This window comes from Lynx canadensis, chromosome F1, assembly GCF_007474595.2.
Source record: "Lynx canadensis isolate LIC74 chromosome F1, mLynCan4.pri.v2, whole genome shotgun sequence".
Taxonomy (NCBI): domain Eukaryota; kingdom Metazoa; phylum Chordata; class Mammalia; order Carnivora; family Felidae; genus Lynx; species Lynx canadensis.
In genome coordinates, this window is record NC_044319.2 from 6,294,139 (window position 1) to 6,317,776 (window position 23,638).

General features: G+C 52.9%; 2 protein-coding genes across 5 annotated transcripts in view; one reads left to right on the forward strand and one right to left on the reverse strand.

Moving 5' to 3' along the window:
• The window catches only part of AKT3 (AKT serine/threonine kinase 3), a 314,820-nt gene extending 310,443 nt beyond the window's left edge, over positions 1–4,377 (forward strand). For all 4 annotated transcript variants that reach the window (XM_030302257.1, XM_030302261.1, XM_030302260.1 and 1 more), the window contains one exon: positions 840–4,377. In XM_030302257.1, the coding sequence (XP_030158117.1) occupies positions 840–925 (86 nt within the window). In that variant the 3' untranslated portion in view covers positions 926–4,377. The remainder of the gene's footprint in view (positions 1–839) is intronic.
• A 1,569-nt stretch (positions 4,378–5,946) lies between these two features.
• Positions 5,947–23,638, reverse strand: part of SDCCAG8 (SHH signaling and ciliogenesis regulator SDCCAG8) — a 247,243-nt gene continuing 229,551 nt past the window's right edge. The window contains 2 exon segments of the mRNA XM_030302262.1: positions 5,947–6,328; positions 16,293–16,419. Of these exon segments, the coding sequence (XP_030158122.1) occupies positions 6,299–6,328; positions 16,293–16,419 (157 nt within the window). The 3' untranslated portion in view covers positions 5,947–6,298.

Consider the following 23,638-nt stretch of genomic DNA (forward strand, 5'->3'; position numbering starts at 1 on the left):
CCGGAGCAGGTGCACAGGGGATGGTGTGGACTGGGGTGACTGAACACATGATGACGTACAAGGAAGAGCCTCCTGCTGGGTGGGACTTCAGTCACCGGAACGGTTATGAGAAGGGCTTGGGTGACCCATTTGAGATCCTTCAAATGCGGGAAGGCAGGGAAGATGAGGGCGGCTAATGTGAAAGCAGCTTCCTCTGTGCCTTCGAGTGTCTTTCTGCTGTTGGTTTCCCGAGGAGCTAGTGTTTGGATGCTGACATCTTACCCTCTCTTTACTCTGGTTTAAAGTTGCCTTTTAGGGAAATTGGGAATGGTGACTAAAAACAGATATGAGATGTAGAGTAAATAATGAGTCCTGTAAAATTAAGGGCCCATATGAAGCTTTATTTTGCAGTCACACCTGAAGCACCATGAAAAAAAAATACGCACATTTAAAGGCAGTTGGTAGCGGATTCTAGACAAACACGGTGCCTTAGGGTTTGATCCCTGTAATTTTGACACGCGTGGTTTCGTGAAATTGAGGGCTACCGAATCTCGTTTGTCCCTTCTTATTTAAAAAAAGTCTTCTCTTCAATAGTATTTTTTTCACAGCATCCTGAGTCTTAAGATGGTCATGTCTTGAAGGAGATGATTTGATGTTGTTATCTCTTTGTGGATCGTGTGTTTGAAAGTGAGATTGTTTGGGGATTAAGTTTAATTAGTCTGTGTTTTGCTGACAAACCCGAGTTTCTGGGAGCTCATTGCCTCTGTTAATCCTCATGATGCTAGAAGTTCAAACTAAGAAGACCAGAGATGGTGTTGCAAAAGGTAAACGTACACTAAGTGGCCGCTTTCTGCCCGCAGATGACGAGGACGGCATGGATGGTGTGGACAGCGAGCGGCGGCCACATTTCCCTCAGTTCTCCTACTCTGCCAGCGGCCGGGAATAAGGCCCTCATTCTGCTCCTTCACGGTCATCCTGGATTTTCTTCCTCAAGATGATTCCTGGACACCACACCAGTCGTAGCTCTTACAAAGCAGGAGCGCCTCCAGACACCCCAGCCCACGCACACCCCCACGAGAACACACCTGTACGCAAACACACCTGTTTGTTTTTGCATGAAATTGTATCTCCGTCTACGGTCTCATGCTGCTGCTGCTACTGTCTTACTGTCCTATAAGCAACTTTAAGAGGTAATTTTACAGTCTTTGGAAGTCACGAGCCCGCCATTGTTCACTTGTGCACAGTTGTCATCTTTCGATCTTTTGGTTTTTGTTTTTCCCTAACAGTGAAGGCTAAATGAGATACACTGAGTCTAGGTACATTTTTTAACTTTATAGAAGATAAATCAAAAACTAATTAGACTAAGAAGATTTAGCGTATAATTCAGAGTAAGCGATTGCGGCAGGGTGGTGATGTGCATATGCGGGTTGTAGGAGAGCCTATCAGATCAGTGCACAGAGTGGGGAACTCGCACGCAGACCTGGCTGGAGTCCGTAGGGAAGCATCCGAGAGAAGGCCTGACCAACCGTTGAGCTAGCTCGATAGACACACACTTAATCCCTGTCGGACGCTGCCGAGGAAGCCTGCTGCCCCACCCGGACGTCCAGACCTCACTGGCGGCTGGCGGCAGACGAACACTGTCCTTCCGGGGAAGGAGGCATATGCACAGCAGAGGCAGGTCACTTAAAGGGGCTATGAAACCATTTGCACCAGAGAGCATTTTTCTTTTTTCCCTGTGCTTGGAAACCTTTTTCCCTTCTTGATATTTATCACCTCTGATGGCTGAAGAATGTAGACAGGTATAATGACCCTGCTTTTCACCAAAATTTGTACACCGAGGTAAACAGGTGTTTGCCTTATTTGTTTTAAGTTTTTACTTTGAGTTCTACGTGAATTCGCTTTTCCTCGGATGTTAAATCTTTGAATGTCCTTTTATGATTTTGTTTATATTGCAGTAGTATTTATTTCTTAGTGAAGAAAACTGTGTGTCATGTTAGCAAATGCAGCGCCAACTTACATGAAATAGACTCACTGCAGTTTATTTGGACCCGTGTGCAAGGATGTACACGCCAATGAGAGGCATGCACTTTTTCTCCTATGTGACAAAATCGGACGAGGCTCTGAAATTGTACATCTTGGTTAGAATTTGGCTTTGGGAGAAGAGATGCTGTCATTTAACCCCTTGGTGCTGAAAGTGAGAAAAATCCCCAACTCTCCAAGCCGAGGGGTTAATGAGACAGAAGGATGTCGGTGTTGCTCATTCGAGGATGGAAAGGCTCTGACGCCTGGCGACGTAACGCGGGGGAGGAAACCGAGACCCGCGTGACCGTGAGAAACCAACTTGGCAAAAGGAACGCATCTCGAGTATTTACAAAGTAGGCAGTAAGGGGTGAGAACCTGGTGTGTTTATTCCGCTCATGGTACATTTATCACTGAATTAAGCCATCAGGGAAAACACAAAACAACACAAAAAAAGAACACCTCCAACTTTTCTTTTTCTGTATATACTCATGTCCCCCAATTCCAACATTTCTCACTGAGAGGGGACATGTATGCAAACCTCATCTTTCTCCTTCATTAATGATGATCTTCAGATTAAACCCTTTGGTGCTAGGAGCTGACATTTTCCAAAGCAGCCTATGAAGTCCAGGGGCCGGGGACCCTGTTGCGGAAGCTGGCAGCCGGCCCCACGGAGCGTTCGTGGGGATGGATCGGTCACGTGATCTGACAGCTCCCCGTGGAAGACTGCGGCATGACGTGCTGTCACTGTCTAGATGCGTTGTGCGCAAGAGCGAGTGACTTTCTGAGTAGGATGAATCATATTCATACGCAGATGTCTTAGCCTCGTGACGCTGGAAGTGTGGTCTGTACAGGAGACGCCACTGCTGGCGGTGGGCGGGCCACTGGGGCTGAGGGGGTTAAAGGGCATTTTACTAAGGCAGCTAAGACATATTCAGACATAGGTTTTATCCTAATTTTTCATATTTCTACCTGAGTGAAGTTCATCCTCAGCATCGAGTAGGAAGTTACAGGAAATGGTAGTTCATTCCTTCTGACACATGTAGCTTCACTTTTTTGTTTTTTCTTCCCTTGGAATTATGTTGAATGTTTCACTTTGACTAGAAAGTAGACTAGGAGGTATGTCCTGTAAGTTGTCTCGCATCCATTATATACAAGAGGAACAGGGAGAGGCAGAGAAGGCGGCTGAGGCTGGCTGAGGTTTGTGCGGAGCGTCCGTCCCTTTCGAGGAAAAGGGGGGGCCCGTACACTAAGCACTTCGATAGATTCCCCCCCCCCCAAACCTTAAGGTGATTTCCATGACCCTGGCCAAGGACACTTCCTAAAGGTTAAGGACCGCGTGGACGGTGCCCCGGGCTGGCCAAGCCTCCCAGCCAGCTCTCCAGGCCCAGTCACTCTCGGCCTCGAGATCCGTCAGAGGCACCGAGGTGTTTCCAGACTTCCCCCTCCCCCGCTCTCACCCCCAGGTCTCAATCAGCTGGCGCCGAGGACCGACAGGTAACACATGTGTGTAGAGGGAGATTTCTGGAGATTTCTGCACCTGCCCTCGAGGCTGCCCGTGGCTGTGGCATGGGCCGCCGGCAGATGGCAAGGCCTGAAACCCAGGGTCGTTCTATCAGAGTTCGGTTCAGACTTTGTGGACTCCACCCCGTCCTAACTCTCGTGAAGTCTGCCCTCTTGTCTCAGTGCAGCCACCTGGGAGGAAGTTGGCCATTTCTGCTTGGATTTCTGGCAGGTTGCTCACGGCTTTGCTTTCTACACTAATTACATAGCATTATTCCAGTATTTTCCATTTTCCCGTACCTGATTTCCGGCTTCTTAAAGCTGACTGTTCTTGCAGGGGCCCCTTGCTTCTCCTAGAGTACAAAGGTAAGGGCCTCCCTTACTAACTGCAGGGTCTCTGTATTACACCTCAACGTACACACTTTGCTGCTACTGTTTGTACTGTCTACAGTAGAATTTCCTTATCTTGCTCCTGGTAGTGCATTACAGGCAAGCATGAAATGTAAAGTATTTATTTAAATAAAAAGAAAACCTCTAAATTGGTAATTGAATTACCTCCCTGTAGCTTTATAGTTTGTGACATTTCTTGACCTTGCTAGTTCTTTCATTAGATCCGCGCAAGATCTAGTCATCTGGTTAAGGATTTTAAGCAGACGCAACTATGAACCCAAGAAACTGTATTACTCTTACTGTTGGTCATACTAAAACTAAAACTGTTCATTTCCTTAAGTATATGACCCACAAGGATGTGAAATAACTACAAGAAACTGTTTTTGTACACTGTACATCCTTAGTATTTTTACACGTATATGATAGGGATGCACATTATTTTCCTTCGTACAGACAGCTTAAATAAAGCACTATGTCAATCTGCTACTTCTCTGTTTATTGTTGTTGGACGTGGTTCTGTAATCTCAGAAAATCTTTTCTGGAAAACAAAGAGATTTTTAATAGCTCCAGCTGGTATTAACCTACCCTACATAAAATGTGACAGGAAAATACAGCAGTTTCTTGTAGCCCCGAACGCACGCACAGGATTATGTTGTTACTTCAGTGACGTGGCAGTAGCGTGGTCGTGCAGACTCGGACGAAGGGCCGCCTCCGAAGGGGAGACGCCGACCGCGCCGCAGTGGGTTCGGGGCAGGTCTCCCATGAAGTCAGGGACGGACCGGGTCTCCTTGGAAATGTGTTCAGTCAGGACCTAACAGTCTTCACAGCAGATGGTCTGGACCCGGAACTCTCTTGAGGAGCGTTCCTCGTCGGTGACGTCTTCCTGAGAATGCGGAACGCGTTGCTCCGCACACTTCCCTTCTGAGAGCGTGTGTCGGCAGGTTAACCACCTCTGTCGTGGCTGCTAGACGGGTAGGGCGGTTGTACCACAGTCTGATTACCTGGAAGCATTTTGGATGGGGCCTTTTTCCGATTTTACCTCATACGCCTGCTATCGTAGAAACTTGGCTTGGCTTCTGGGACTAAGCTCAGTAGAGGAACGGCTTTGGGACCAAAGTGAGTCAGGCGTGCGTGTGTCACACAGCCAAACCTGAGGGCAGGCTTCCACGTGCTCTTCTCAAAACCACTGGGATTCACACATCCAGGAGGCTAAAATAAAGCGACCTCTTACAATTCTCTAAAGGTGCTATTTTTAGAATTGTGTCATTTATTTACTGTAGTCCTAACACAGAATTAGGGACAATTAACATACCTTCTGCGACACCCTTTATGTCTAGCACATTTGAGGAGATCGAAAACTGGATCCGAGTAGACGTTCTGCTCTTTCAGGCTTGAACTCGTCCGTGCTCGAGAGACTTTTGAACGGTCTTTGCGTGTGTATCATTTCCCCACCTCCAACGCTGAACCCCCCCCCCCATCCGTCCTGAGAGGCACGGGTGGGGGACGCTGAGGGCGAGGGCGAGGGTGCTGGGTTGCCAGCCGGGAGAGCGGCCTGAGGTCAGGGTCCTGTCCTGCCTGCAGCCTGTGGTGTATCCTTGTCCTCCTCAGAGACAACCCAGCATCTTCAGCGCCCATTTTTATTACTTTCCAGCATTTGAGGGCTCACCTGTGTATCGTAGAAATACTATTTGAAGCTAAAACAATGATCTGTTTACAGACATCTGATAGAACTCCAAGTCAATTGTGTCACTTCAGGAAGTACATTGTCAGGCTCCTCTCAAACCGCACACTGAAGAAGAAACCCAAACCGCCAGGCTGAAGACGCATCCTTGTCTGTTCTTGTTGACGGAGCGGACAGGAGAACAGCGCTTCCTGGCGTCTCCTGACTGTGCACAGATTAGCAGGATGGTAAACGATGGAGCCTTACGAGATGTTGATTCAGAGGGTAAGAAGTGGAAGGACGGTGTCTAGCTCATGAGGGAGAGAAACACGAGTGGCAGGAAGAAAGTCTGGTCCTTAATGCCCTTTGGCCTAGTTAAAATATGTGCCTTTTTGGTGTGTTTCGTTCATCACTACAAGGTAAAAGGAAACGCTTCAATTCAGGTCTTTAAAAAAGTTCATTTATTGAAATTCACATGTGTAACAGGATACAAATGAGCAGATTTATCAGAACACAGTTAACTTCAAGCCATTTCTGCGAACATAACTGCAGGAGGTCTCCTGGTCCGGCGCGGGGCCTGGCCGCACGGGCACCGCTGGGCAGTAGACGCGGCTGACCTGGCCGCCTGCTGCCGTCCGGGGCGCCGGCCACCGGGAAGGTCGTGGTGCTCTGTGGCATCTCACGAACAAATCAGATGAATGTAAATATCTCTTTGTAAACCATTTATTTCACTCTGTTTCATCCAGGTCAGCAATCAGATTGTGGCATGCTGGGTAACTGGAAAAAAATGATAATAAAAAGTAAGTTTAAATAGATCACGTTCTTCACTGTGATTTGTCTTCTCGCTGGTGCAGGTGCCTCTTCTAAGGAGGAAGACGTTCTTTTGCTAAAAATAGAGAAATTGTACGTGACCAACAGCACGAAAATCTTGTTACTCCCCCTGACCTTGGATCACAGCCCCTGTCAGACAGGAACTGAAGGGAACCCATTTCGTTTTACGGCCTTAAATCTGAACACATCTGTACTGCAGGCATCGGTCTGTCTTGGGAGTAAGGCAGTCCGATGACGGGACGTGGCTGGAGGGCCACCACTTCTCTGCCCAGGAAAGGAGACCCTGATTCATGCCAGAATCTGTTTACTGAGAACTGCTCAGACATTACAGCTGGTAAAGCAGAACAAAAAACAGGATGTAGGCCGAGTGTCCCTAAGAAATTCCTAGTGAAATCAAAACGAGCTAAAACCTCCAAATTTCCAGCTGCAGACAATTTATTATCACGCACACACCCGCTTTTTCCCCCGTGGAAACCACCTCCCACGCACTGGAAGAGGGAATTCGGTGTATCTGGCCTTAGTTTTGAGCAGGAATAAATGTTTCAAAGCTAGCTCCTGAAAACCGGGTTGAGAGAGGCACAAGTTAGGGACGCGGAGAAGCCTCTCGTCTGCCCTGGCCGGCGACGGGGCCGCTCAGGTTAGCTTAAACCATGTCCGGAAGTGGTGCCAGAAACCACTGCAGATGGTTCCGCTCCACAGAACAGGGCACACCCACCCTGCACCACGTGGGAAGATGAGTTAGGCAGTCCTTGACCTTGAGGAGTGAGGTCCCTAGGAAGGCAGGCAGTCTGGTCTGTGTGGCTGGAAACCATCTTCCAGAAAGACAGACCCGTGGGCCTCAGGCTCTGCACGCCCTCTGCACTCTCAGATTTCCTGAGCTAGAATCAGGGTTGGGGGGCTCCTGGGAACCCAGTTTCGGTCACAATTACTCGAGGGTTTCCGAGACAGGACAGTGAGTGAAAGACCACAATTCACGCATGAGAAATAGGAAAATCCGCCTGTCGCCTCTTTCAAAAAATGCAAAAAGGTAATGTGTACGTGTCAGGTAGGTTTCTCAGCATGTGTGACACTGATGATGCCTTTCCAGGGAGCAAGTCTGTGAGGAGACGGGGAATTAGAATGTCACATGTGCGGCCCACCTGGCTCTGTACACAGGGCGGGGGCCGCGGCATGGTGAGGAAGCACTCAGTGTGTGTGTGTGCAGCCCTGGGTGGGGGGCCGGGGCTCAGGGGCCCTCTTCCTTAGGGCCCCGGGGGGCTTCTGGGCTCTCCAGAGCAGGCCAGCAGGAGTCCGCTGCCCCAGAGCCCTTGCAGAAAGGGCTCCTTTCCACCCCCAGCGACACACTCCGCCCGCGGGCTGCCACCAACTCAGTGGACCATCACGCGGGGTCTCCATCCAGACCTGATGCTGTCCAGTCTGGACGGAGCTGACCTGGTGTGGCACCACCCAGGGACTGCGGGCTGCGGGCCGGGCGCTTCCTAACTTCAGAGACTCCAGGAACGTCTCTGAGTGCAAGGATAAGCAGAAACCACGACAGGCATATCGCAAATGGAGCGGAACTTGGGGCAGAAGACACACGCCCTCGACACGCACAGTAGAGTAGCAGTTAAGACCTGAAGTAGAAAGGAAAGGTGTCGCGGGAATTTTTTTAAACCAAGCTCCAGGAAACTGGCACCTCTCGTTATGAGTCTTCCTAGTGCCTGTGCCCCAGGCCCATCTAGTAACTTCCTGCCTGACTCGTCCCCTCTTGGCACTCGGGCCTCTGCCTGGGAACCGGCCACCATGGCCCCGTGGGGCCCTGTCGGAGCAGATGTGAGGTCCCCGACGTGAACGGTCTCTCTCCCTGGAGCAAATCGCCTGTCACTATTTCTTCGCTGGTTTGGTATTTGATTTGGTCCTGATGCAAAGCCTGTCCTGACTTTCCCATTATGGTGCTTGCCTTTCACTCTCCATCCCCAGTGCCCACGGCTGCCCTGCCCGTGGCAAGCATTCAGTAAATATCAGAATGACTAATTCAGCCGATGACATCACCATTCGGTCTCTAATTCCCCACTCAAGTGTCACCCTCAGTTTGCTGGATCTTCAGTAAAGAACAGTTCTCGGTACCTCCCCCATCCCGCGGCATGTCCAGAGATCGAGAAGCATTAGTTACTGCCCAAATCCTGCTCGTCTGCCATCACCTCCTAGGGAGATTAGCCTTGCTGACTTCCAGAAAGCTGGGTCCGTGGTCCTCACCACCACGATCCGGGTCTGGCCGTAAGGGACAACGAGGATGCACATGCCCGTGGGACATTAGCTGGCTCCAACTGTGGCTTGAGCCCTCGGCCACCTTCTCCCAGACCTCTGCCTCTCAACTTGTCACCAAGGCCCCTTGCCGTGGCATGCCTGGGCGGTGTGGCCACATCGGCCGTGTCCACGGCTGCCCTCCAAGACAGAGGAAGGCCCACAGGGTACCCTGGCACCTGCTCTTCTAGAACACTGTCCACAGATGACATAAACGCTCCCCCCTCCCCCGTCTACATGCCTGCTATACTGCTAGCCCATTTCCTTTGTTCTCATTTTAAATCCTACGAGAGCCTTCTCTCCATAAACCCTGACCTTTGTGTTTATTTCTGAAGTTTTGACTTTAAAAAATGAGTCTCTCTCTGGGTGACTTGAATTGTTCCCCAGGCAACCACGCCGTGGGGTTGAGCAGAGCCTTTTCTGCTGCCTTGTTCCCAAGCCTGTGACCCGGGAAGCACACAGCCCACCTCATCCCTGCTCACAGAACGTGCCTGCTCAGCCTCAGCCCGACCCAACTTTCCCTCTGCATCCCTTCTCTGCGGACTCCACCTCTCACTAGTGCCCCCCCCCACCAGCCTCACTCATTTTCACATTTTCTGTGTCAGTGTGGCCAGGTCAAAAAACGGTCCTGTTTGGGGAGCCTGGGTGGCTCAGTCAGGTAAGTGTCCGACTTGGGTTCAGGTCGTGATCTGACGGTTCGTGAGTTCGAGCCCCGCATCGGACTGCCTGTCAGCACAGAGCCAACTTCAGACCCTCTGTCCCTCTCTCTTTGCCCGCCCCTGCTCTCTCTCAAAAATACACATTAAAAAAAAAAAGTCCTGTTCCTTGTGCCTCTGGCAAGAAAGCATCCATTTTTAGCCAGAGGAGAGTCCCTTCCCCACCTCTAGCTGGGGGCATTTTAGAGCCTTGTCCTGAGGTCCAGAGAAGCCACCAGTACCTACTGCTGGAGAGCCAGGGCCCGACTGCAGGCTCTGCCCCGGGAGAGTCGGATGGACACCCACCCCCTCCATGCAGCCTGCGGCCCAGGGCTTGAGTACCACTTTCTCGAGAAGTTTTTTCCCTGCCGTTCACTTCCCAGTTCCGTGCACTTCATCTCTCTGGGCCTGATTTTTCTGTCTGGACAGAAAGGATGCCGAATGATTGATCCAGTGGCCCTGTCTCGCCAACCGTGATCTCCGCCAACCCGGCCGGCTTCACGGTCACCTGTGTGGGAGCCGGGTGATGGGGGGGCTGCCTCTTCAAGGGAAGCTGGTTCTGTTATTAAGGTTTTCTGTTTGTTTTTTGGTTTTGGTTTTGCTTTTGAGCAGGACCTGAGTGATATGAAAGCTAAACATTCTACCCCAAGTGGTACAGATCTGAGATTTGAACCTTGGCAGCTGGACCTCGAAGTCCAGGCCTGTTAATGCTCTTGTGACCTGCCCGGCGAAGCAGCACAGAAGCCACCAGGTGTGCTGTGTGTGGGATCAAGTAGAAGTCAGATCTGGGAGGCCAGCTGGCACTCACAAGCCACGTGAGCTGTGGGAGGCCACCGATTTGCTCAGGAGGAGGGTGCCCTCACCAGTCCTCCGCAGAACGTCGTGGAACGTGGCCGGGAGGGCCACAGAGGCGAGCCTTCCCCCAACCCACGGGGCCCTCGATGGACTGCCTCCAGGTCAGCAGAGTCCAGCAAAGTGACCCCAACCCTGCCTCGTCCCCCGGCTCCGGCACCCCAGAACCCGGTGGTCGGCAGCTGCAAAGCCGGGTCGCCCGCACACCAGGCAGTCCGCCGAGCCCCTGACAATGACAGGCCTGTGCAGGCAGAGGTCAGAGTCACGGCGTCCCTAGACCACCGGCCTGGCTCTCTGCCTCTGGGCCCCACAGAGGGAAGGGGCTGTAGAAGCCAGAGAAGGGAAAAGGTAGAGGCAGGAAGACCTTCCTTGCAGAATGGAGGTGGGCCGAGGAGGAATCCTTGGCTTTCCGGAAAAGAGCATCTCAAGCTGGGCCTGGGACGCGTGGCATGGCGGGGTGGGGAACCGGGGAGCCCGGTGCCTTGGCCGCAGGGGTCAGACCGCCAGGACGCCCCTCCCCTCTCCAGAGCTCCGATGACACAGGAGTCCCATGCCTCGTGCCGTCCGACTTTGTCATCTTCCAGCTTCCTGGAATCCCGCAAGTCATGAGAACTTTCTTTGCACATGGGCAGGTGTCTGTGTTTTATAGGAACCATGTTTCCATGGTAAATAGACTTTAAGAATTCCCAAAGGACAGACAGTGTCACCAACAGCAGAGAGTGGAGCCTCTGGCTGCCTCGTGTTTGAAAGCGTTAGAAATAAAGACAACACTGACATTTGGGGTTGTAATGTGACGGAATTGCAGTCTTTTAAAGGCAAGAACCACTTCTCTCTGCTCCATGTAATATTCAGTGTTTTGTTCACTTGTCTGATTGGATTAAAATATTTAGCTCCCTTTAAAATCTTGATTGTGAATTTCTATCGCAAAATGTACTGACTCAGGAAGCAATAAGTGGAGCAAGTGTGTCTGCAGCAGCAGAAAATTCGATTTATTTTTCTTCCATGCGTCCTACTCCGACATTCACTCATGGACAAAGTGAGCTGTTAACGGAATAGCAGGTCTGTCTTCGGTGAAGCCTTATGTGCTTTTCAACATTAATCACACGTGGGCCTTCAGTGAAAAAAAAAAAAAATAAAAAACAAAAAAACAAAACGGAAGTTAAACTCGGTGATTTGAGTTGCTTGGGGAAGTTTCCCCGAGGGTCGCAAGACCCGTATGTCAGAAACAGACACCGGGGTCTCGTGTCACTCTTGAAAAACACTCAGGCAGCAGGGAGTTAATGACATTTTAGCTGCATATGTTCAAGTGTATTTAAAAAAATATGCAAGTCACTTTGGTTGACAGTGTCTTGTACACAGTTTTGAAAGAATCAGGGCAAACTTTAACAGAGTCAGTTTTTATTTGAAAAATATTTTCTGGGAATGTATCAGTGTTTATTTTTGAGACTGACAATTCGGGTGAAAATCAGGATAAAAACAAAAAAACAACAATTTGGTTGAAATCAAATTGTTTGTTTTCATCTATTTAGAATTCTTTCCAAAAAAATCTTGGTTCAGGAGGAGGCTTTTTTAATTTATTTTATTCAGTGTATTTGCTGTTCTATCCAGGCACCATCTGTCCTGCAGGTAGCTAACTCCAGGAAGACACCCACGTGAGCCGGGCGAAGCCCCCAGGACTGGGGAAGGACCCCCGCCATCCCACACACACCCTCCGGGTCCCATCCTGGGCAAGCCGCGGGCACCCCCTCCTCAGCTGGACCCCAGCCTGGCAGCCCTCGGCCATGCTGACATTTCTGAGGCCATCCTGCCCTTGCCTCAGGTCAACAAAGGGGCCTCACCCTGCCCCTCATCTGGGTTCAGCCCTCTCGCTTGGGTCCTTTGGTGGAACGAGATAATGTCCATGATTCTGAATATAACCACATATGGCTGCTAGATCCGTGCACAAGTTCGAATCAGAGTAGAAAGTCAATTCACTGCCAAGAATACTCCAAAGTCACAGGGCCAACGGATTAATCACCGATAAGTCAGTCTCAGGATGCGTCCTGCGCACAAGCGCCTCAACTGCAGGGACGAAGGGAGCCCCCTGAGCACTGAGGATGGAGCCCTACAGGTCGTGCATGGCAAAGGTGGCAGGGACCAGACAACACAAATCTGCTGAACCCCGAGTTGTTGCCCAATGAGTATATAAACAAACTCCTGGCGTATAAAAGCATCCTCTAAATGGACAATCCTCCCCAAGAAAAGACTCTGATTTTCTCACTAGCTGGCATCTCCCTCCCTGGCCAGATGTTAGAGCCCCGGGCACTGGGTCACAGACCACCGACCCTGGTCCCAGCTGCCCACCCCTGGGGCCCAGCTTCCTCATCCGGACATCACCCCCATGCCACCCCTACCACGGTCTCTCTCCCCCCAGAAGAGGCGGGAGGGCATATGCCCGGCCTCGCCTGTAACGAAGCCACTCGCTGTACCTGGGGAGACGATATGGGGCCCTGTTTACGGTCAGGCTGGGTGACCGTCTTCAGGCTCTGTTTCTCCACACTGACCAGCACAGCCATTTCAAGACATTTTAACAAAAGCCCTTTGCTAGGGGTGCCTGAGTGGCTCAGTCGGTTAAACATCCGGACCTCGGCTCAGGCCATCATCTCGAGGTTCATGAGTTCGAGCCTGATTTCGTGGTTCGTGAGTTCAAGCCCCGCATCGGGCTCTGTGCTGACAGCTCGGAGCCTGGAGCCTGCTTCAGATTCTGTGTCTCCCTCTCTCTCTCTCTCTCTCTCTCTCTCTCTCTGCCCCTCCCCCACTTATAATCTCTCTCTCTCCCTCTCTCTCTCAAAATAAACATTAAAAAAAATTTTTAAGCCATTTTCTAGAAGTCCCCCCCCTGCAGAGTGAGGCAGGAGAGTAATCAAGTCTACGTTTTTAGTCACACTAAGATCAAGGCAGATTAGTGGTCAGCACCCTGTGCCCCGTGCCCCACACTCCGCACTAGACTGGCTCCCTGCACCACAGCAGCGTTTGAGGCGAAGATGGGAATCCTCATGGGTAGAAATGTCACTGCAGCCTGGTTACGACTGTGACCAGCTCCCTCTGCAGACACTGTCCATGTTCCAGAAGTTAAGCAGAAGTGATTTGGGATACTAGAGCCTTTTAAACAGGCTTAGCTGTTTCCTGTCAGAGGCCACAGGCCAACCCGAGCCCTGTCACCTGCTCCAGGGCCCAGGACTCAGTACATGGGAGCAGATCAGAGGGATGGGACTCAGCTTCGGGGTGGCCAGGAAATCTCCATTCTCTTTGGGGTTCTGGGTGGACAGAGATTTTTAGAGTGAGACGTACAAAGTTAAGTCATTATGCTTAAGTTATCCAGGCGGAGAAAATGGAAGCCTTTAGCAAAGCCATCCCCAACCCAGAGATGAACCAGTCTCTCCAGGAAGACAGGAACTGTGGCCGAACCCTCCAGAACCGTCGGCAGGCAGTGTCCTCTGATGTCCCTGCTGGGGGCACACAGCGGCCTTGTTCACGTCAAGGCTGGGAGGCTAACCTCACAATTCCAGCTTACTCCATGGCTCAAGTGGGTCTAATGCCACACTTGGGTAGAAAGAGTAAGCCTTCGGCGTAGATATTCAGCAGAGAGCTTGCAAAACTGGACCCCTGCCTCTTCTTTGAACACTAGTGTTTGCTACCGAAAGCCAGGACTCCCTCTATGAAATTCCTTTTGTCATGTTCATATTAAAATAACTCCAAATGCACTCTGTGAATCTGCAGGACCCCTTTAGAGATGAGCCAGATGGCTGGTATCAGATAACTCAGGACGGTCAAAGCATCTCTGTTGCTTCAGCCAAAAGAAGAAAGACCAGCTCGGTTTTCTGAGAATTTTTTGAGGTTTGGGTTGTTTGGTTTTTTTTTTTTTTTTTAATGCATTTTATGAACATTTTTTGCAATCCATGTGGTAATTAGGTTTTTGAAGCCCTGGAAGAGGTTTCTAAGCATTGATGGTCCATGTTAAGATCTGAGTGGTTGTAAGGTAGGCAGATGGGGAGTTAAAAGGGAAACCCTACCCGGTAACGATCTGGTCCAGAAGCTGCCATGTGCTCGGAGCTTGTACAGAACACTCCCCACAATGTGCGTCCTGAAGTGGCTCTTCTAGAGCCAAAGGATTCACTCCTGCTAGGAGTCCCTGTTCCTCCACCGCGTGTGGCGGGAGCCCCATCACCTGCCTGACAGCCAGTGGCCTCAACTCTTGGCTGGTGCCACACAGGGCCTCCTGTGGGACTCACCCAGACAGTTAGGTTGGGCCCAGCTCAGCGTGGAGGGGGGGGGGGGGGCAGGAAGGGCCTGAGCACGTCTGAGAAGCGCGGGGAGCAGTGGGCACAGCGCTGCCAGCCCCCTCCCTGGCTGTCCCTGGGCTTCCTCTGGGCCTTCTCCAGTCTTGGGAAGGGAGGGGAAGGGGAAAGCCTTGACGTTTCTTGGACCTACTATGTGCAAGAGGTTCTGCCGTGCACCTCAGGGCTGCACTCACTGAACACTGGCTGATGTCAGTCAGTCAGGCTGATGTGACACACCCCCCCCGCCCCCCACCCCATCCCCGGCACACGTGAAAACTGAGACTCAGAAGAGACTCCAGTGACTTGTTCTGAGCCTCACAACACTGGCACAGTCTGGAATCCTGCTCTGTTCTTTCTGCCTCCAATCACTTGAGAGGTTCTCAAACCTCCGTGTCCCTCAGAATCACCCAACCAGCTGCTTAAAATGCAGATTCCTAGGCCCTGCTCCCAGAGATCCTGCCTTGGCCTGTGTGAACCGGGCCCCAGGACCCATGCTCCTCACACTTTTCTGTTTGCAAACCTCCTGGACTGTGGCATGAGGTGTGACAGAGTCAGCGGCACGGGGAGCAGAGTGGCTGGGCGGGTCCCCAGCCCCAGGCCTTGGAGGTGTTCACCTGCTACCTTGGAGAAATGAGTCCTTAGAGAGGGACTGCCTGTGCCGAGTGGGAAAATTCACTCAGAGGAGAGCGGCTCCCCGCTACCCACTGGGCACATGGTTATTCTGAAAGAATTATGAGAGACAGTTTCCCATCCTTTTCATCTCCAGATACATTCTTCCCGTTAATCATCCATCCCAAGCACTCACTGTGTGGCGTCCCTGGGCCCTCACAGAGCACCTGGCTGCAATCCTAATTCAAGGCTAAGACCAGGGCCGGCCCACAGGCCACCCCATTATCCTAACAAATTGCTCGATGGGGCAAAAAGTACAGCTTGTCTGACAGGAAGAGAACCAATTTAGGAGAGAAAGGTCTCATACCACATTCCAAGTTCACCTGGCTGTTCCCTTTCCCCACCATCCCTTCTGGTGGCCCCAGAGCTAACGTCAACAGGGAGGTCCTGGGCTGTGGAGTCAGCCTCTGGTAGGACACTGGTAGTGTCCTACTTGCTAGCTGGGCAGGTTGCTGGAGCCTCAGTTTCCCTATCTACGAAATGGAGGCACAATCAATCTCGCAGGCTCGTTCAAGGGCACGTTCTGTATCGCAGCGCAGCCAAGCCGCCCGCAAACGCTCAGAATCTTCGCTCAGTCACCAGGCACCTGACCTGGGACAGGACTCCTGCATTCTGCTCACAGCGGCCCCCTAGCCAGCGGCATCTCTTTCCTCACCTGATTCAAAGCAAACGCATCCTCCCTCCGGGGGCAGCCCAAAGCCGCCACCTCCAGAATGCTCACCACCCTCCCCACCCTTCCACCGCCAGCACCCCTGGGCAGTGGTGTCTGTGGCCTGCCGGGTCTGTTCTCCCACACAGACTGTAGCTCACCGAAGGGGGCAGGCCCATGACCCACACGTCTCTGCCCCCCCCCCCCCCCCCCCCCCCCCCCCCCCCGCCCCGTGCCCATCACAGTCTTCAGGAACTACCTCCCCCCCCCCAACCCCGCCCTGGGTTACTAATGGACCAATGTGATCACTGGGCATTTCACCTGTAAAGATGCAACACTGAAGAAAGGAAGGAGAAAAAGCCAAGCATGCGGGTTCTGCTGTGTTCTCTGGCCGGTGAGCCAGCCCTGAGGACTCCCGCGCCCGTGCTGGGTTTGCACAGTACCTGGGATCTCAGACGCCCCACCTCCTCCTGCAGACTCTGTCTCTCCAGCAGAAGCTGATTCTGCTTGTTGAGAAGCTGCACCAGCTGAAGGGCCGTGGCCTGGCTGTGCTTGTCCAGCTGCTTCAGCCTGCAGAGAAATCCACCGCAGAGTTAGGGCCCGGGGGCAATAGGTGTCAGAGAGCAAGGGGGACCATGCCCAACTTCAGCCCTCCGGCGTGTTCCATGGCTGCCTGCGTCTGCCGTAAGCTCCAGACGGTGAACCGGGAGCTGTAAGTCTAGGGCGACCCTGAGGGGTGAGGCCGTGGCCAGCCAGCAGTGGGCTAAGTGGAACGGAATCATATCAAATGTGAACCGGCATTAAGAGCCTTTGCAACGGAGTTGTCAATTAGGAAACACACAGACAAGTTGGGTAAGTAGAAGAAAAACTGAAAGCGTAAACTCACCAGGGTCAAAGATGAGGGGCCTAAATGCCTCCATTGTTCAGCTGGAGACGTTGCTGGCAGGCTGGAGCAGACAGCCCGCCCTGGCTGGGCAAGTGGGCGAGGGACAGCAGAAACACTGAACTAAGGGTTTTCCATTATTAATCACTCAGTCAATCACGAGCTCCGGCATCGCTGACCAGATGTCTTTAAAGATCCTAAATTTGTCATTCTGCTGATGGGCCCTCCTCTCCAGACTTGCTAATTCACTCAAACTATTATCCTCATTTGTCCACAGACGGCTTCCTACAGCCAGTAGCACGCTCGCCCCTGGGAATGTAGGCTTCGGATTAAATTTAGAGTTGCATAACTACCCACAACTGTTCTGGAAAGAAGCTGGATGTGTCATGCGCCCTTCCTCACAGACTTCACCCACTAAAGCACCAACGGTGAAATTAACTTGTATTTTCAGAAGAAAGGGGTTTTCAAAGCTCAAGATGCATTTCAAACTCCAAGCTACATGTCCAACACTGAGTCAATGACCTCTCCGAATCCGCAGACACCGGCGTCGGGGCACCCCCTTAGCCTTCCTGCGGGTCTAGGGAGCTCTGAGCACAACCAAGGGGTGGGAGGGCGCCCTCACCAGCAGCGAGGCAGCAACTGGGAGGTGGTACAACTACACTCCAGGAAACCTAACGACTTTCTGGTATTACTGGCACTCTCCCGGATGGATGCCTGTGCCACGTGCAACCCTGTCCGTTTCCGTTTCCGAGACGGCATCTACCTACCGCCCGCCCTTCTCAACCTCAGATGGATTTGGGGCCACCTTCGTTCAAGCTGCCCCTGACAGCACACTTGCCGCCCCAGTCCCCACCCGGTTCCCTCCTCTTCACACACCGCGGGCTACTTCCCACACCGGCAAGTGCGACGGGTAGCCGGGACCAGCGGGAAACCGAGAGACACCGGTGGGCGCCCAGGCAGCAGGGCGCATGCTCACAAAGCCCGCCCCGCCCCCCCCCTGCGCTGGAGACCGGCGTCTGGCCCCGCCCACAGGCCCATGCCCCGCCCACCGGCCTCCAGCCTTCTGCGGGTTCTGGAGAAAGAGCAAGAAGAGCCAAGGGCAGAGCTTAGTTCTTTCCTCCTTAGTTCCTTCCTGAGCCTGTAGCTGTTCCGGGCCAGGGTCAGCTGCTCCAGCCCAGATCGGCTTCCCAGGTCCCCGGAACCGAACACAAGGATCTTCCATCCAAGTGTGAGTGCTTTCCTGCTCCTGTTCTGTATACACAGTAATGCCCCCGGCCCCTGTTACCCTTCCTCCGATCGTGGTGAAGCCAGGTCACTTGGGGCTTTGGGAAGCCCGCTTACCACCGCCACTGTCACACAGAGACAGTTTCTCCTGAGAGCAGCCTCAAAACCACCCCACTGGCGTCAAACCAAACAGGAGTTTCCCTGCGTTGCGTCCTGGACCGGGCGCAGCTGGGGGAGGCAAGGGCATCCCAGGGCGGCCTAGAAGCCGGGCCATTGGGCTGGGGGCGGGGGTGGGGGGTGAGCGCCAGGCAGGGGCATTCTGCCGGGGCTGAGCCACCGACAGATGCAGGCAGCCACCACTCATTTGAGCAGCTACTCTGCTGTCCAGCACGGAGTGGGTCCCGGAGATGATGCAGAGAGGAGGAGAGCAGCCTTTTTCCTTGAGAAGCACACAGTCTAACATTTGGATGTTTGAATCAGGCGAAAAGCATCATTGTTAGCAGCTGAGCTGTCTAAACCCTTGGGTGGCTTTCCCCCTCCAATCAAGTCCTGGGTGTGGAGACAGCCACAGGCCAAGAGTTAGCGAGGTAGTAACCCACTGGCTTCATGCTCGCTGGAAACAAATGTAACAGAAACATGTGATAAATAGATGACACCATTAAGGCTTAAAGGCAACAAGGCGCCAAGAATGGCCTTTCTCCATGTGGTCCCTTGCCCTGTGCTTTGATCAAATGGGAAAACAGTCCTATGGACTGATGGCTTCAGTATGTGTTTTTGGGCTCCTGGAAAGAGGTGGCTGCCTGATCCAGAGCTCCGGGCTGAGCCAAACCCTGCTCTCGTCGCACAAAATACCGGCCATGGGCTAGCCACACTGGCTTACAGCCAGAATCGGGGCCAGTTCCTGCCTAGACTCTCCCCCTTTGGAGCCCCCCGGAACCTAAATCAGGCTCTGTTGGCAGCGTTTTGCAAACTGTAGGCTTCGGATCCCTGCGGCAATTACCTAAGAGCGCCCAGGCCCCACCCAGCCTGGCTGAATCCAGTCCCTGGGTGTGAACTGGGCATCAGAGCAGGAAACTGCTGCCTGGGTTGTGCAGCAGAAGGACCACCAATCTGGGGAGGAAGGGCCTCGGGAGGGCCAGGTCCTCCCTCAACGAGGCTGAAGCCCCCACTAGCTTTGTGGCTGGAACCGACTTGAACACTCCACGCAGTCAACCTTGGGGTGCTTTTCTCCCTTTAAAAGACATGTTGTTCGGGGTCAGCCTCTATTATGGCACTCCACGTGCAGCAACAAAGGCAATCGCAAGCTCAGAAAAGGTCAAAACCACAATAACAACAAACCCAAACCCACATTTGTTAAAAGGGTGACAGAAAGAAAGAGAGAGAGAGAGAGAAAGAAAGAAAGAAACCTACCTAGATTTTAGATAAAAGGGATTTTGTTACGGAAATATATTTCAGTAGCAGCTCTCAAGGCCTATTAGGAATATTGGGAAGACATTGTTTTTACAATGAAAAGTTATTTTGGGGGACAGCCTTCCCCAAACACCACACAACCCTGCCTATACTCTGTTCATGGATGTTCCATTACTCAGTTAGAAGAGATACCTTGGGGTGTCCTAGGACACAAAAGTTGTATTTTCCACACTGGTTGTTGCTCTCATTTTTGTCCTTCTAAGTGCCCATGTTCAGCTGCCACCACCGACAACAGCTAATGTTAACTGAGCCCTGTGCTTATTCCTCCACGGTGATTATCTCATTAAAAGGTAGATGCTAGCTTCCCATTTTACAGATGAGAAACTGAAGCGAAGAGGTTCGATTAACTTGCACAAAGCCATACAAAAGTGGTCGAGCTTGGAGGCACATTTAGGCAGAGCCTGAGTGTTTTTGTTTTTGTTTTTGTGTATTTATTTATTTTGAGAGAGACAGGGAGACAGAAAAATCGCAAGCAGGCTCCAAGCTGTCAGCGCAGAGCCCAATGTGGGGCTCAATCCCACGGACCGTGAGATCATGACCTGAACTGAAATCAAGAGTCGGGCACTTAACCGATGGAGCCGCCCAGGTGGCCCAGTGCCCTGGTGTCCTTGAGTATTGTTAATGGATGGTTGATTCATGGAGTTAATTCAGGAAACCAGCCAACCCTTGGCAAGCATCTTAAGTGTGGAGCACTAAGGTAGATACTGGGAATACATCAACAATCACAATGGGTCCCTGCCTTCAGGGGGCCAATTCCGGAGAGACCAGCTGGAAAATGAAAAGGTGCTGTCCTGAAAGCGGGGTCGGTGAAAGCAGGAAAGCGAGTGGTCACCTGGCAAGTGAGGGGTAGAGGAGGCTTGTGCCCATCAAGGAAAACAGACCAGCATCTTTTGAGCACCAGCTACGTGCCAGGCGCTGCACTAAGTGCTTACAACAATCCCGCGGGCAGAAACTCATTATCCCCACTTTAAGAATGAGGAAACCCAGGCACAGAAAGATACACGGCTGGTTCGAGCCACTCCGCCAGTATGTCAGGATGTGAAAAGAATGGGGGTGTCTGGGAGGGGCAGGGAGCCCCCCATGAGAAGAGAGGCTGCAAAGGCCATGCTGTCTGGAACTGTGAGCTGGGCGGTGTGGCTGGCCCACAGTCTGCACGCTGCTCACAGGGGAAAGGCTGGTCCCAGCCCGCTCTGCAGCCAAACTAACAGATACGGACCTGGTCGTCCACACAATGGTGGTGTCCTTCACCGGGAAAGAGAGGATGGGAGGAAGGGCAGGCCTGGGGTGGGAGTTCTGGGGCCAGGGTGAGGCACCTGTGAGACACCCACCCACCCAGCAGTTGGGGCCCGGCACCTGGGACAGCTCTGGCTGGATCTCCGGTTGTGCTGGCCAAACCTGCTGAGAGGCGAGGCCATGAACTTGGGGCAAGATTCACCCAGGGAAGCCTGGCAGAGACTTTCACGTTTGTTAAAAATACAGGTATTGGGTGGCTCAGTCGGTTAAGCGTCTGACTCTTGATTCTGGCTCAGGTCATGAGCTCATGGTTTGTGGGTTCCAGCCCCACGTGGGGCTCCGCACTGACAGCACACTGCCTCCTTGGGATTCTCCCTCCCTCCCCCTCTCTCAAAATAAATAAGCCCCCTATGAGCTTCCTGGCTAAGCACACTTACAGCAGTGAGGGAGCAGGGCCAGGGCAGGGCCTTGGGGATCAGCCACATTTTACAGGCTAGCAGAGGACAGGGAGCCAGCAAGCCATAGCAAGCCATGGGGACAGAAGACGGGGAGGGAGGAGGGGAGCCAGGAGAGGAGACCTGGAGCTTAGGGGAAAAGGGGCTTTCTGGGAGGAAGTGGGGGGGTCTTTGTGTGAGATGCCACTCGGCTGTGGAACATGCTGCGGACGTGCCCGGCCACGGCTGCCTGCCCGATCAGTAGGGAGGCGTGGTGGAAGCCTGATTATAAGGATGGAAGAGGGGAGACTGTTCTGGAGAGGGGCTTCGCTGAGGGCAAGGGAGCAAGAGGGACGCAGAGGACGGAAGGGGCTCGAGGCAGTGGCCGGAGGACCGCAGGAGAGGAGGGAATTCCCAGGGCAAAGAGAACCAGGCCTCCCAAGGTGGAAAGGCACCCTCGGCAGAGACTGGGACCCTCCTTCCCCAGGCAAGAGGGCAGAGAGGTGAGCAGGGGAAGCCCCTGCCCAGCAGCCTTCATACTCTGCCTCAGTTAGAGGGCACACGTTTGTCGAGAAAAGAAGCCAGGCGACAGCATGGTTGTGGGGGAGCCGGCACCCAAGGGCCGGGCAGAGGGCGCACCTTCTCACGGAGACCTGGACACCCTGACTTCCTTCCCCTTTGGATGATCTCGCCCTTCCCGGCCCTGCGGGACTCGTGCACTCCAGCCACCCACATACCCTGCTGCTTTTCCTCTCCTGTTCTTGGCCCTGCAGGTCCCCTGGGCCTGGAACGGAGCCCCGACCTCCCCCCCCCACCCCCCGCCCCGGATCTTCACAGGGCTGAGCATTCTCAACGCTCACGTCTCAGCTTCACGGCCTGAGAGGCTGCAGTTTCTCGTTCTGTCTGGGTCCCCTGTTTTGGGCTGCTTCCTGCACAAGGCACGACGTAACTGGAGGAGGGAGTGGGGCGGCCCTCACCAGGCCTGCTCTGGAGTCTGCCTCGGCAGCAGCCCCTCCGGTGAGAAGGGGCCCCCCCCGACAGCCTGCAAGCCACACGCGGGCTCCCCACGCGGACACAGATTTCGGAGCCCGGTTCCTAACTTGTACGTCCACACCCAGTGCCTGCCTCTCATCTCTGGACCGGGCACCCATTCCGCTCCTGCCAGGTGCCCCCGGGACACACTTGGCATCTGCACTGTGCTGTCGTGGCACCCAGCGGAGCCTCGGCCAGGCCGGGCCTCCCCGCGAGGCAGCCGGTGCCCCCCTGCCCTTGAGGGCAGCGAGGAAGGGCCCCTCCGGGCCACTCTGTGCCCCAGGCTGGGCTCTCCATCCTGATGGCCGGGGCCAGGCCCGTTTCCTTACGGACCTGCCGGTGCCCAGCCACCGCCATTGGGCACAAGCGGGCCTGTGGGGGCCCGGTCTCGAGGCTCGAGGGGCTCGGGCTCGAGGTGCAAAGGCTCCGGGGAGGTACAGGCGGGTGGGGCCACAGTGGCCATAGGAACAAGCGGGCCTGGGTTTCTGAAGCCCAGGATGCAGATCGGATACGGGTGGCTTGTACCCACGCTGGGCCTGGATGATCCCCTGTGCCACACCCGCAGCCATGATCAGAACCAGCATTTTTTTTTTTTTAAATATGCAAGACTTCAGGATAAGATGGAGCAAGTGGTAAAATACAAAACAACTTTATAGAGCTGAGTGGGCTGGGTAAAATATCTTATGCAAAACAGAAGCGGTGCAAGCTGCCAGCTCTGGTCCTGTGCTTCAGACACTCGTTTGCCATGAATACTGTGAAAGCGAGTGAATACATATATTTAAATTTTTTTATGTTGTATGTGATACATACAAAATATATGCAGTGTATAAATACGCTATGAGGTATAATAACCAAATGAACACTTGTGAACCTGGTACCAACACCATGGGGCTGCTTTCCCATGTGGTTTTCTCCAGGCCGGCCCCCTTCTTCCTCCAGAGGGGGCCGATGTCCCCATAAATGTATGTGTGTTCTTGATTAGAGGTTTGAGTTTCGCTCAATAATTTCACCCAGGAGCTTCCTACCGACTACTGTGGGGTGTTTTTTTGTTTGTTTGTTTGTTTTTTTTTCCCTTTCTCTTTTTGTGTTGTTTTGCTTTTGGTTTGGGAAGGAGGGCAAATGTCTTTTAACCTAAAATGTTTTCAGACCAGAACCCCTTCCTTTGATCACTCTGGCTACAGTAAAGACGTGCCTCCCCTTCTTAGAGAAGTGTTCTCAAATGCTCAGACCCACAATTTCACAGGGACAGGGGCCTCGTCATGGAAATGAACATTTTTCAACCAACATATGGATGTAAAAAGTGCAAATGCTTGACTGTAAAATATGCAATCACGTCTCTACTGTTCCCAGGGAGTGGTCCCCCTAACAAGAGCAAGCGGTAGGTATTACTCTCATCCGCATCGTCGGGGGCAGGAGAAAAGGGAGGCACAGAAGTCAGTCGTCTGCCCTCCTAACTCGGGCCACCAGCAGGGGTAAGAGCCAGGATGACTGGGTCACAGTGGCCTGCTCCTCG